The sequence below is a fragment of the Poecilia reticulata genome, linkage group LG3 (genome assembly GCF_000633615.1).
Source record: "Poecilia reticulata strain Guanapo linkage group LG3, Guppy_female_1.0+MT, whole genome shotgun sequence".
Lineage (NCBI taxonomy): Eukaryota > Metazoa > Chordata > Actinopteri > Cyprinodontiformes > Poeciliidae > Poecilia > Poecilia reticulata.
The window spans coordinates 10224742-10237131 of NC_024333.1; the positions used below are offsets into that span (position 1 = coordinate 10224742).

Below are 12390 nucleotides of genomic sequence, written 5' to 3' on the forward strand. Positions count from 1 at the left end.
GTGTGTGTTCATTGTAGAGCATTTTGATGGCAAATAAACAGTGCAAGATAAGAATATAAATGGGATTTTAAGAGAAAACTACTGAAAACATATTATTTTTTATTTAAAATGCTTAAATGATTCTTTTGTTTATTTATTCTTTGGATGATAAAAAAAGGAAATACTTTCCAGAGCCTCTTTCTGTCATTTGCACAAGATTCTGCCTGCTCTGATTTTTGGAGAGTAGAGTAAAACATACATTTTTCGACTATACTAAGTGAATGACAGGGAAATACTAATTATAAGACTTCATAAAAAAAATTGTAATCAGACATTTTTTAAAAATCAGCTGATTTAGTTTTGGAGTTATTTATAGTGTAGGATTATGGAGGCTCTCCATATAGGATTAAAGCCACTGCATATTTTAATATTATGTCGTTTATTTGGTATCAGTGACATACTGGTTTACACTCCAAGCCAGTTGGTGGCGGTAAAGCACCACAAGGTTGTTTACCAACCACCAACAAACGAGAAAGAAGAAGAAGACTAGCTCGCACTAGCCAACAGACATTGAATAATCGTATTTCTTTTCATTGTACAATTACGTACATATTCTGATTATATTAACTAAGGCCTTGATAAAACCTCACAGCTTAATCAGGGAGAGTATTAAAACCCGTTCTAAAATAGAGTTGTTTGCTAACGTTAGCTTAGCTAGCTGCGGCTAGCTTCAATGGCAGCCTCCACTACTTTTCTTGTCTCTACTTCTACATTAAGGTTTGAAACTCTCCTTCTTTTATCTTGTTAAAATGAGTAGTAAATAAAAGCTAAATTGTAAACATAATTCGACCAATTATTTAAGTAAAAATGATCGCTGCCCTGGACCGGGCAATTTTCAAAAGCACGTTGCAGCATGTCGGTTTTCATCACCCTGTTCATGCAGTCCATCAACATAGGAATATATCACCTAGTCAGTTGTTTCCAGCACAGTCGAGCTTACTGTCCCTACGGCTCTTCTATTACAGCTGTGTGTGGCGTGTTTATGCTACTGTTTTGTTGTCATTTTTTTTACACTTACAGTCAGAAGCAGCGAAGAGTTGCACAGAGGAAGGAGAGAAGAAGACGCAAACGACAAGCTCTTGCTCAAGCCAGAGAATGTGGTACAAACCCTATTAAGACTTACTGACAACATTCATTTCGTCGTTGCCTTGATAGGAGGCTGAGTCTCTTGGTGCTTTATTGTAGAATTGAAAAATGACGCTGGAGAAGAGGATGAGGTGAATGAAGGAGATAGTGAGGGGGACAAGGCTGCTGAGGATGAAAGGTAGGTCAACACTTCTGTCTCTGCTGTCCTGCAGCTGCCAAAAACTTCAGTAAATCAGTCCTCAACTGTATTCTGTATATATCTTTTTCAGACAGCGACAACATGAAGAGTGGCTGGAAAGAGAGAGGCTGGCTCAGGAGGAATTCAGACTGGAGACAGAGAGGGAGGAAGCTGCAAGGAAAAGAAAAGAGGAGGAGGAGGTAATTTCCTGAAGAGGTAGAAAGGAAGAAGCTAAGTTGCCAGTTCGCACAAATTTGTTGCTGTCAGAACACGCAAACAAATTAGTTTTTTTCCCCTCCTGTTGCTACCATATTTGAACAATAAATAAGTTGGGCTTAGAACAATTTTCCTGTCAGAAAACAGTTGCTTTTTGTTGTTTGCTATGTTATATACAATAAATGTGACTTGTGCAGTTTATTTTGCACCCATCAAACACAAATTCTGTGGATACTGGTGAGCGAATGGGCAAAATGGATAAGCGATCTATGTCATAGGTGCAGATCTCAAATGGTCGCTGTTCTTGAATTCACAGCGAATGATAAGGGAGGAATGGGAGGCCCAGCAGAGGAGAGAACAAGAGGAAAAGGAGCAGAAGCAGCGGGAGAAGCGCGACAGAGAGGTGAAACGGACTCCAGGAGGATAGAAAATAAAAGCAATATATCCTCTGCTGCTAACTTATCAAAAAAATAAATACAATAAGTTCATCAGATGAACACGTTTTTGCTCTGTGATTATTACTTTTCCTTGACTTTGTGGCACAAGCAACCATCATGTTCCTTACCTAAGACACACTCAAAGAGAAAAAAAAGCTTACATCTTCAGCTTGCACATCAAGAATGTATCTTTTACTTTGTGTGGGACTGTATGTAAAATCGATTGATACGTCTGTCAGTTTCCTTGATATCTTGGGTGATTTTTTAATTTTGTGCCTGTCAGGCTTTGTGAATGAACTCTTAACCCCTGCTAACAGATATGCTGCAGTATGTTGACGTCTTCACGTTTTTCACAAATCGTGTGTTTAAAACATTTGTAGGAGGCCGTTCAGAAAAGGTTGGATGAAGCCGAGAATCAGGTAAAAACAAACATATGTGTCACTTAAAAGAGCAGGAAACCTCTTGTATCTGTAGGAGACAGAAAATGTGGTATTTAATCCAGGGTCAGCTTTTTTTGCTACTGAAGACTCAAAGCTGAAATGTGTGTTTTGACTTCTTAGGTTAATCATATGTTTGTTTGTTTGTTGTCTTGGTTTAGCTGGAAAATGGAGGACCGTGGATGAATCCCGAGGCTCCTGCAATGACAAACTCGGAAAACTTCGGAACGGAGCGCGACGTTGCCAACTGCCCTTTTTTCCTGAAGACAGGAGCATGCCGATTTGGAGACAGGTTCTGTTTGTGTCTTCTTTTGTTTTTATTTTAAAAATGTAGTATATCAGTTAAATCTAAAATATATTGCCAGTAATACTTTACCTAAAGGGACTATTCTTTGTAATTCATCTATTTCAATCCGTAAGCGCAGGTGTTCTCGGAAGCACATCTATCCGACTTCCAGCCCGACCCTGCTGGTCCGCGGTATGTTCAAGACGTTTGGGATGGAAGAGTTACGGCGGGACGATTACGACATGGATGCCTGTTTGGAGCACAGCGAGGAGGAGCTGCTGGAGTCTTTCCTCGAGTTTTACCACGACGTTCTGCCGGAGTTCAAGAACATCGGCAAAGTGGTGCAGTTCAAGGTGACGGGAGACAAGAGTGTTCACTGAAAATGTATTTAATGGTCTGAAAACCAGATTTTCTTAGTTATTTTAGTTTGTAATGTGCGCTGATCATTCTTTTCTTAGGTCTGCTGCAATTATGAACCACATCTGAGAGGGAATGTTTACGTTCAGTTTGACACGTAAGTTGCTCATTTTGTCTTTCTGAGCTGCTTAATTTAGCTTTTTGTTGAGATTTTATGTGATATAGTTCACAGAGTAAGTGATAATTGTGAAGTGGAAGGAAAATTATACCTGGCTTCAAAATCTAAAAAGTATGACGTAGAAAGCAAAGTGAGTCAACACTTTGTTGAGCCGTACCCCAAAAGCCTATCAGCTTGCAGGTTATGAGATGTTTGTTTTTTCCATTTTTCTTTTTTTGTGTCAGACTTGATGTTGAATAAAACACGTTAAATTTTCGGCTGTGAAGACAATTTGTTAAAAAGCTCAAGTGGTATGAAGCCATTACATGTTGCCCTGTTGTCTTGGCTCTGTGTCCAGAGAGGAGCTGTGCAAAGAGGCCTTTGTGAAATTCAACGGGAGGTGGTATGCAGGCCGGCAGCTTCAGTGTGAGATCTGTCCTGTTACACGGTGGAAGAACGCCATATGTGGTGAGTTAGCTTTCACGTGTCACCTTAAGGACGGAGAAGCAACATTCGTTTCAGTGCGTTGACAGTTTCATGATTTTTATTTTTCCTCGTTAGGACTGTTTGACAGACGGAAGTGCCCCAAAGGAAAAAACTGTAACTTTCTGCACGTATTTCGAAACCCGGGTAACGAATTCTGGGAGGCCGACAGGGACCTCCAGATGTCCCCCGATCACAGCATCAGGGGGAGCCGCAGGGACGAGTGGCATTCGGAGCGCCACAGGGAGCGGCCGTGGAGGCAGCGCCGCTGCAGCCGGAGCCCGGCAAGATCAGAGCGATCCCACAGACAGTGGGAGGACGACTGGGAGAGGAGCAGCAGAGAGAGGAGGACGTCCCACCAGCGCAGAGAAGACAGGTGGTCTTCTAGATCGCGACACAGCGACAGGAGGACGGACCGGCGCCGGAGCAGGAGTAGGGACAGATCAAGGAGCAGAAGCAGAGACAGAGAGCAGCGTAGAGATAAAGAAGGGGAGAAAAAATACAGAGACAGAGGTGATGACGGGGACCCTCGAAGAGAAACGAGGGAGAGATCAAGAAGCACAAGTAGAGAAAGAAAGAGACACAAAGAAAGCAGTGAAAGAAGCCCAAAGATATCAGAAAAAAGTCTTTCTGATGGTACAAAACCCCACCGTCATCACAAACGCTCCAAAAAAAGCAAGAAGAGCAAAAAGAAACACAAAAAGAAAAGGCTCTCATCTGAAAAGACGCATTCCTCCACGGAGTCAGGAAGTGAGAAAGACTCAGAGGAAGAGACTTCAACACAAAGTCCGAGTGGAGGCCTTAAAGAAGAAGAAGAAGAGGGAACTCAGGAAAAATGTGCTGGTCAGAACGATTTGGATTCAGAGGTGAAAACCGAGGCCTCTGCTGAAATCAAGACTGAACCGACAGCAAACGGGGACATTTCTTAATTTCGTCTTTAAAATCAGTCATTCACTGCTAGCATGGTCAGAATAAGTAGTGTAAACATTTCATGGAAGCTTCATGGATTATTAATATCTTTCTGGTGAAGGCTTTTTACAGACTCTGTGTTCAGATTATGTTATGAAATGGTCAAATATATTTCATAACACAATTCAGACAGCTTTTTAAGCGCGGCCTAACTCATAGACACGTGAATAACTTGAATATGTTTTAAAATAAACGCTCGGTATTGGGATTTGAAGCACTTCCTGGCTCTTCAGTAGAAACAAAAAACATCAATGGGTTGTCCTTGAATACATTTATTGTTTCAGATTTAAGAAAAACTGTTGGCAGTGTTAAATATAAAACAAGTCATTCAGCTCAAATCAAAGATGGTTTTGTTCAATAATGGGGTCGAGATTGCAGAAAAGAAACGCGCATCGCCTAAGATGAGCATCCATCTTGTTCTTCTGCATTTAACACCTGTTTGGATATCTTTGCATCTCGTATGCTCACAATTACTATTCCACAAAGTTTACATAGTTGTGAGATAGGAATATAAAATACAGTCATCTGTAATCAAATAGTGCCCACAAGTCCCTTTTTTCTGGCATTCCCTTTTAGACACCATTAAGGTTAAACACAGTGTTCTTTGGTCACAGGTGAGTCGAAGAATGAGCCAAACCTTTTATCAGTGGTTATGAAGCTGTTTTTTTTTTTTTTTAAGTCACTATCCTGTCCTGTAGACTTGGAGAAGAGACCCTGTGAAGATTGATCTCAAAAATGTAACATATTTCACTTGAACCCTTTCAGAAAGGAGCTATGATCCACACATGATGAAAACAGCAATACAGAGAACAGAAAGCTTAGCGAGCCGCAGCAAAATCAAAGACCACAAAGTTCAACATATGTAAACAGTTCATATCTGCGAAAAGTCCAAATGAACACAAAACAATACTGATGCTGTGATCTACCCAGGTACAAAGGGTACTGGAATACTGACTTAAGTTGAATGCCTCATACTACAGGAATACTTTCCAATGGAGTGTCTGCATTTTATCTAAAAAAAAAAAGGCACAAAATGGAAACTTCTCATGTTCTTTGAGACAAGCATTTAAACCCAACAAATGCATTTTGCAATAAGATTTATTACCAAGACTGCACATGTAGTGGTCAAATGATTTTAAACCACACCCTCCCCAAAGTTTGCTGAATTGAGTTACTTTGCTGTAGCGAAAACCGAAAAGACCAGGACTTTGTAATGGCGAAAAATTTGTACAGCCGAGGATTCAGAAAATGCCTAAAGAACAGCTTTGCGCGGCGTTAACCTTCCTGGTGTTTGTAGTATGCAAGAGGCAACAGCAGCACTTAAAGTCTTAATTACTAATTCTGCAAACAGTGATCAACGGAGGATCTAAACATGCTGGAGTTGTGACGTTAGTGCTACATTTACTCTCTGTTGAGTCAAGAGGTTGGGAGAAACACTATGGGATACTTTACAGGAAGTCGGGACAGCGGAGACACAAAAACACTACATTTGGCACCACACCGAATGATCGTTACAGTACAATGATGCCGATTATATACATACAACACCAACACTGTGGACAGGAAAGGACACAAAGACGTGGATGTGGACAGATCTGCATCTGTGGGACACAGCGAGAGGCGGCAGCGTAATCTATGTCAGCCCGATTTCTTCCAACACGCTCCGCGGTGCCTCGGCTTCCTGCAGGGGAGAAACAAAAACATATCTTCTGCATTACTACTGTGAGTGTAATTAATAGTAATAACCATGCGGGCCTTCATAGTGAGCCGCGACAACAATAGCGCCGCATGCTTTGCTAAAAATAAAAATCACTGAGATGGGAGTCTGTCAGCTTGAAGTGGCCGTAGCCGGACACCAGCACAAACAGGCGGGGCGTCGAGGAGGAGGGGGAGATTTAATTCAAGGCTTAGAATAAACAGATGGCAGCAGGTGCAGATGGCTGCACATTGGAAAATGCAATGCGTCAACATGCCACAGCGACCCTTCTGTTTGGTTCGCTGCCCAGGGAAATTCTTTTAATAGATACACAAAGAATTTCTACGAGGTAAAGACTACAGGTTTCTTCTTCGTGGAAAGAATTTCTAGTTACAAACTTTAATGATGGGGATTTCCTTAAAGCAAAGCAAACCTTTTATTATTAGAAGTCAATTTTGCACTTCTAATTTGCTAAATCATCTTTTGCTTCGAATGTCCACGTTACTGGACCCGTTCAAATAGCGATCGTACCTCCTGCAGCAGGTCGGCCTGCTCGATGGCCTTCAGCACGTTCTTCTTGGAGGTTTCCTGAGCTTCTCCGCCCAGCAGGAACTCATCCAGGATGAAGTAGGCCTTCTCAAAGTTGAAGATGATATCCAGCTCACACACCTGTGTGGGAATGGCATGGCAGAGATAAATAATAATTTAAAAAAAGATGCAAAGGAGACTTTTTCTTACAGTAACATGTTTTCATCATGGTGTTTGTGTGACTCACACTGCCAAAATATTTGTCCAGTAGCTCCACATATCTGTGAATGATTTCCAGAGTGATCAGCTCATTGTCTTGATCCTCGACAGCACAGCAGAAATACAGACTGGCATATCTAGAAAAAAAAAAAAAAACAATGAAGGCAGGAAATGCAACAGTGACATTTGGAAAAGATTTAGTTAGCCTTTTATTTTCTCCACAGCTTAAAAGAATGTGTCAATGTTAGAGTAATTTTTGCTCAATCCAAAGAACTGATTTACAATATTTAAAGGTTTTGCATATTCAAAATGTGAAAACAGAATATATTGAAACACAATAGACTAGATTGAAATTATAAAAGCGTGTCCAGGTAGTCCCTGTATAAAATGACAATACAGCACTTTTGTTTAGTGAAAGCGCTTTAGTTTACCTTACAGACTGAATTAGAAGACACTGGCGTTAAGGTTTATAGCTATAAAAATATTACTTTTCATACTAAATCGTAACAACAGTTGGGACCTGTTATGTAAAAAAAGTTGTTTGTTTTTTTTACATCATCTACCTTTTGTACACAATCTTGAGGTCTCTCCATTCCAGGAAGCTGCACATCTTAGGCTTCCTGGCTAGTATGGTCTGGACCAGATCCCTGGAGATCTTCTTCCTCTCCTTGTCAGACAGAGGGACATACCATTTCTGAAGCCTCAGCTTCCCCTGCCGGCTGAACAGCAGCATGAACTGCATCTGAGGGGGGAAGATCCATGGGTGAGACAAGCATGAATCATAATGGGCGAGAGACATTTAGGCCAATGAAACCGAACGGTGGATGGGGGGATTTTTGGAATTATTATTTTAGGTTTAAACCCACAAACCACAACAATATTTAGCATAAAATGAATGAAAAACATTAATGTGACAGAAAAACTCATTTAACGCAATAAGTTAAAATGTGCTAGTTGCAGGAAATGAATGAGATGTTAACAATAATAATATGACACTAACATTTTATCAAATTCCAATCGCATCTTGTACATCGTTCGCCTTGGGGGCTTTTGCGTTACGTTTTATTGGCTCGCATCAGCTAATGTCGCTTAATTGCCTGATTTTAAAATCAACACCACGTTACGTGACATTTGCGCCCCCCTCCTGTGACGTTTATCTAGTTACAGCACAAACAACACGGCAAAGACAAGATTCGTTACCATTGGAATTGACCTTCCAGTTAGAGACTTGACCGGCTGCAGCTTCAGAAAACTAAAGCTCAACACATAATCAAAACAACACGACAGAGGTTTCTATAGCTTAGCTTCCCGTCCAGCCTGATGCTAAACTGCCTAGCGGATACTGTTGACACACCAGCTACGCCGTGATTGGCTGGAAAAGTCACGGCTCTACAATTTGATTGGTTCTGAGGTTCCGTTAGTTATTACGTTAATGTGGAACTGAGAATAACTACTGATTGCTGTGGCTGAAAGTTTACTGTGTACTTAATTTCGCTTCTCTTTGTTTAGTAACGATAGCATTTATAACTAAAACTAGGAGAAATACTTTGAGAGAACAATTATGAAGGTAAAAGGTAATTATACAAGAAATAGACGTTACTCTTAAACTACAAATACATTTTTTTAAAACGAATTACTAAAAACTCAAACAACAGGTTGCGTTTCTAATGCGATTAAGATATGATTAAATGTGACTAGGGCTCCAGATTAAGCAACTGAAGTAGGGATTTCAAACACAACTCTCATAAGTGTATTATTGGAGTGCATTATCTTTTATTATTTCTAAATTACTTTCAGTTCCTAAACTTTTAGGCGAGGGCTACATTTGAATGTAATTTGCTGCACATGGAAGTTGCACATGGTTTATTTCGCATTGTAAAAAGTGGATCACTGAAGATACACATAACAGCATATGAAGTGTCATAAAATAATGCTTTCCACTTCACCAATTTCAATGATTTTGCTTTTTTGTCACACTCAGATATTTGAGATCACCAGACAAATTTAAGCAAATACAGTTTTCAAATAATGGTTTCATTTATGAAGGGAAAAAATTATTATAACCAATCAGGTAGTGAATTATTTCTTTCTCTGTAAAGTAAATAATTAACTGTTTCACTGTTGGCAACTATGGCAGTCTTTGACATATCCGTGAAGGAATTTTGGTCCTGTCCTATTTGCTGAATTATTAATCAATTATCTTTACACTGAACTGTAGTGTCAAGTTTCAGTATTGTCCTTCAACAAAGATATTGATAAAAAATAAAATATTTGTATGTGTGATCATTTAATTAAGACACATTAACCAAAATTAATGCATGTATAAGTTCTTATTTAAATATTGACGTTTAATTTTAATTTGATTTAATCATTACATTTTCTATTTAATTCAGCATATGCATGTAGCTTATTTCGTTATTTTTTTAAATGCATTCATTATAATTTTTATTTAAACCAGCACATGTATGAATATTAATTTAGCAAGAACGATTGATTTATACACGGTGACACTTTTGGCCCTCGACACATCACAGGCTTATTGTTATGCTGCTCACATACAGCAGCATCAACAGTATAAGAGTCTGGCGCCCTCTGTCGGTAGACTGTGATAAATCCAGAACACAATGTACAGAATGGATGTACAGGCATACGCCGCCTGACTCACTCAGAGTCATCCACAAGCTCCGACACGCCAAAGCAACAACTTTTTCCCGCGACGGCTGAATTCCTGGACGTGAATACGGACAGTGAACCCGGAGTTAGGAGCTGTGTATTAGTCGTCTGGATGCTACAATGCTAGCCAGCTTTTTAGCAGCGTGAGTAGCCTCTGCGGAGGTCAGACATGTTCTGCAGGACAGGAAAGATGGAGTGGTTGCGTAGAAACTTATCTTAGCCACGAAGCTAAATTTAACTGTTACTTTTATCCTATTTAACGGTGAGATAAAAAAATAAATAAAAATGCTGAAGCCTTAGGAGTCTACGGAAAACACTTTGCGCAGTTATCCGTGAAGATGAGGAGCCGCAGTAATTCAGGAGTGAGGCTGGACGGATATGCCAGGCTGGTCCAGGAGACTATCCTGTGTCATCAGGTGGGTTCAGACACATGTAGTTGTCCAGTGAAGGAAATCATTTCAATGAAATACTGGAAAACTGCAGTATTTCATTAATGCAAAACAAAATTACTGCAGTGCTTTCCAAAATGTCCTTAATAACCTGTGAATCCCCAGGCTGACTGTTTAATCCACTTGTTACATGCTTAATGTTGGGTAACCAGGTTGGACTAGTTTATAAATATCTGAACGCAAGTTGAAGTTTGTAATAGTAATATCAGTTATTACATTTTACAACTGGGATGATTAATGTCAAAAAGTACATTTTATGAAGCAAATTATCTATATGAAGTCTGTCCTCTTCTTTTTTCTTGTTCTTGGACTATTTCTGTATTACATATTTCTGTGGACTAGTGGGACAATATATATATTAAACTTATTTTAGATATAAAAAAGTCAGTTGGTATCTGACAATTTTCCCTTGATCGCCTCTGTTTGGTGATTGGCACATCACAAACAGAAAAATTGGAAATATATTTTTTTCTTAGATTTTTAAATGCATCAATACAAAATCATTATTTTCTTTTGCTTAGCACTTGAAAGAAAAATTGGAAGTGGTAAAATTACGCTCAATAGGTCCAAAATGTAACAAATCCTGGAAGTTGAGTATCAACCAGTACACACCTGATTGGTGCATTTCTGCAGCACGCCTTTTTTTGTTAAACTAAATACAAATATAGACATGAATAATTGACAACATCCACAATGCACTTTTGATGAAACTCTAAGTAAAATGCATAACTTCAAAATGTAGTAGGGTAAAAACAAACAAAAAAAACAACACTAATAAGACCCTAAGAAAACAATATCTTTAAAAAAAAACAAGGCAAACTCGTGCAAATGTTGGCAGATAATATATTTTCCAACTTTCTGCTTGACGCTCTTCTGGTTGGCTGTTTGAAATGGTTCTCTCATTTTCTGCCTTTGTAACCAAATATTCCCCCTGCTCCGTGCAGGAATACTGTAGATATGTAGATGTTTTGCTGCCTACAAAGGCTAAAGTTCATCCACAGCAGCTGCACTGAGAAATAAACAACATGGGAACAAAGTTCAGTTCTGGGAATCAGCTGAGGCCTGGGAAGCGATGCACCTTTATCTAACTAACAGAGTTCACACTGACACTGTCAAAAACTGGCGGAGTGAAGCTGGGACCCTGAGGGTCCACGGCTGACAGAAAACAGGGTCAACAACAAGGTGTTAGCTTAAAAACAGGTTGGCCTGAAAGGGCTGAAGCTACTGTTTGTAAACTAGTGGGTTATTGTAATCAAGGTAAAAGGCACTGTGCATTCTCCTATATTAAAGGGACACTTTGTTTGTCTTTTATTAATGTTCTGTTATGCTGTCTGTTAATAAGAATAAAATAAAGACTTAGCTGTAAATTAGGAAGAATAGGTTAGCATACTTGTGCAGAAAGTGGCCAGTAAGAAGAAGATTATTGGGTGAATGTTTACAAAGCATTAACATTTTATCTATTTTTTTAAATATATTGAATTAGGTTTGAGGGTTAGTAAAGTACAGTTTGGTTTAAAGTAGAAAAAAAAATAAAAAAAACTTTTATAACATTTTCAGCTGCTAATTTTTCACTGTAATGCCTATTTTCAGACTTTTCTTTACTTTTGCGTCTCTTTATCTCTGTTTTCCTTGAAAGTACTTGGACTTAGGCAAAAGTTGAGATTGTGTGTTCTCTTGCCGTCTGCAGCAAATGGATCAATGACTGATTCAATCACTCTCATGAAAAAACATCAACTAAAAACAAAAGATAAGGAAGGATTTTGAAACTGAGAAAAGTCATGAGTGTATCGATAAGTTTGAGCTGTGCTGGCAGTGTTTTCTGAAGCAGTTAGTGCTAGTGGCATCATTTTTAGCTGGAAATGTTGACAGTGTTGACTCGGCCTTGTTGTTGGTCTCTTGTCGTGTTTGTATGTAATCGCTTTGTGTTTGTGTGTGCGTGCATTGTTGCTCCGTGAAAAAAAAAAAGGAACTTCTTTCTCTAGTAGAAATTAAGAAAAAGTACAGGCTGAAGTGTTTTACAGATCTGGATAAGTACGAGAAAAAGAAAATACTGGATAGCTGCATTCTATTAATCCAGTCTGTGGTTCCTTCCTTCCTTCCTTCCTTCCTTCCTTCCTTCCTTCCTTCCTTCCTTCCTTCCTTCCTTCCTTCCTTCCTTCCTTCCTTCCTTCCTTCCTTCC

The 12390-nt window shown here is 39.3% G+C and overlaps 3 protein-coding genes across 8 annotated transcripts in view; 2 read left to right on the forward strand and 1 right to left on the reverse strand.

Annotated features, from left to right (window-relative positions):
- Nucleotides 1-499: 499 nt before the first annotated feature.
- On the forward strand, nucleotides 500-4859 carry zrsr2 (zinc finger (CCCH type), RNA-binding motif and serine/arginine rich 2). Of its 2 annotated transcripts, XM_008404526.2 has the most exons (11): nucleotides 500-756; nucleotides 1060-1139; nucleotides 1225-1303; nucleotides 1395-1503; nucleotides 1836-1922; nucleotides 2337-2375; nucleotides 2555-2685; nucleotides 2819-3032; nucleotides 3138-3193; nucleotides 3552-3661; nucleotides 3755-4859. In XM_008404526.2, the coding sequence occupies exons 1-11, from the start codon at nucleotides 713-715 to the stop codon at nucleotides 4603-4605; spliced, it is 1800 nt and encodes a 599-aa protein (XP_008402748.1). In that variant the 5' UTR covers nucleotides 500-712; the 3' UTR covers nucleotides 4606-4859. The 2 variants fall into 2 exon arrangements, with proteins under 2 accessions (XP_008402748.1, XP_008402747.1); XM_008404525.2 differs by having other exon boundaries at nucleotides 500-1139.
- A 42-nt stretch (nucleotides 4860-4901) lies between these two features.
- Nucleotides 4902-9834, reverse strand: ap1s2 (adaptor related protein complex 1 subunit sigma 2). Of its 2 annotated transcripts, none has more exons than XM_017303991.1 (5): nucleotides 9754-9834; nucleotides 7652-7830; nucleotides 7117-7225; nucleotides 6873-7010; nucleotides 4902-6326 (listed from the first exon to the last, which is right to left on the reverse strand). In XM_017303991.1, exons 2-5 carry the CDS (start codon nucleotides 7828-7830, stop codon nucleotides 6279-6281), a joined length of 474 nt encoding a protein of 157 aa, XP_017159480.1. In that variant the 5' UTR covers nucleotides 9754-9834; the 3' UTR covers nucleotides 4902-6278. The 2 variants fall into 2 exon arrangements, with proteins under 2 accessions (XP_017159480.1, XP_008402746.1); XM_008404524.2 differs by lacking the exon at nucleotides 9754-9834 and adding an exon at nucleotides 8289-8445.
- Nucleotides 9835-10085: 251 nt separating this feature from the next.
- Nucleotides 10086-12390, forward strand: part of phka2 (phosphorylase kinase, alpha 2 (liver)) — a 16090-nt gene continuing 13785 nt past the window's right edge. For all 4 annotated transcript variants that reach the window (XM_008404518.2, XM_008404520.2, XM_008404519.2 and 1 more), the window contains exon 1: nucleotides 10086-10177. In XM_008404518.2, coding sequence (XP_008402740.1) covers nucleotides 10100-10177 — 78 coding nt within the window. In that variant the 5' untranslated portion in view covers nucleotides 10086-10099. The remainder of the gene's footprint in view (nucleotides 10178-12390) is intronic.

What these genes read in the sequence shown, in the direction of transcription:
- zrsr2 (XM_008404525.2), top strand. Translation starts at nt 893, where the DNA reads ATGTCGGTTTTCATCACCCTGTTCATGCAGTCCATCAACATAGGAATA. An exon ending in AAGGCTGCTGAGGATGAAAG is followed by an intron (nt 1,304 to 1,394) that starts GTAGGTCAACAC and finishes TATCTTTTTCAG; the next exon opens with ACAGCGACAACATGAAGAGT. An exon ending in GTGGAAGAACGCCATATGTG is followed by an intron (nt 3,662 to 3,754) that starts GTGAGTTAGCTT and finishes TTTCCTCGTTAG; the next exon opens with GACTGTTTGACAGACGGAAG.
- ap1s2 (XM_008404524.2), bottom strand. An exon ending in CTCAAGATTGTGTACAAAAG is followed by an intron (nt 7,226 to 7,651) that starts GTAGATGATGTA and finishes TTTTTTTTCTAG; the next exon opens with ATATGCCAGTCTGTATTTCT. An exon ending in TGGACAAATATTTTGGCAGT is followed by an intron (nt 7,011 to 7,116) that starts GTGAGTCACACA and finishes ATTCCCACACAG; the next exon opens with GTGTGTGAGCTGGATATCAT.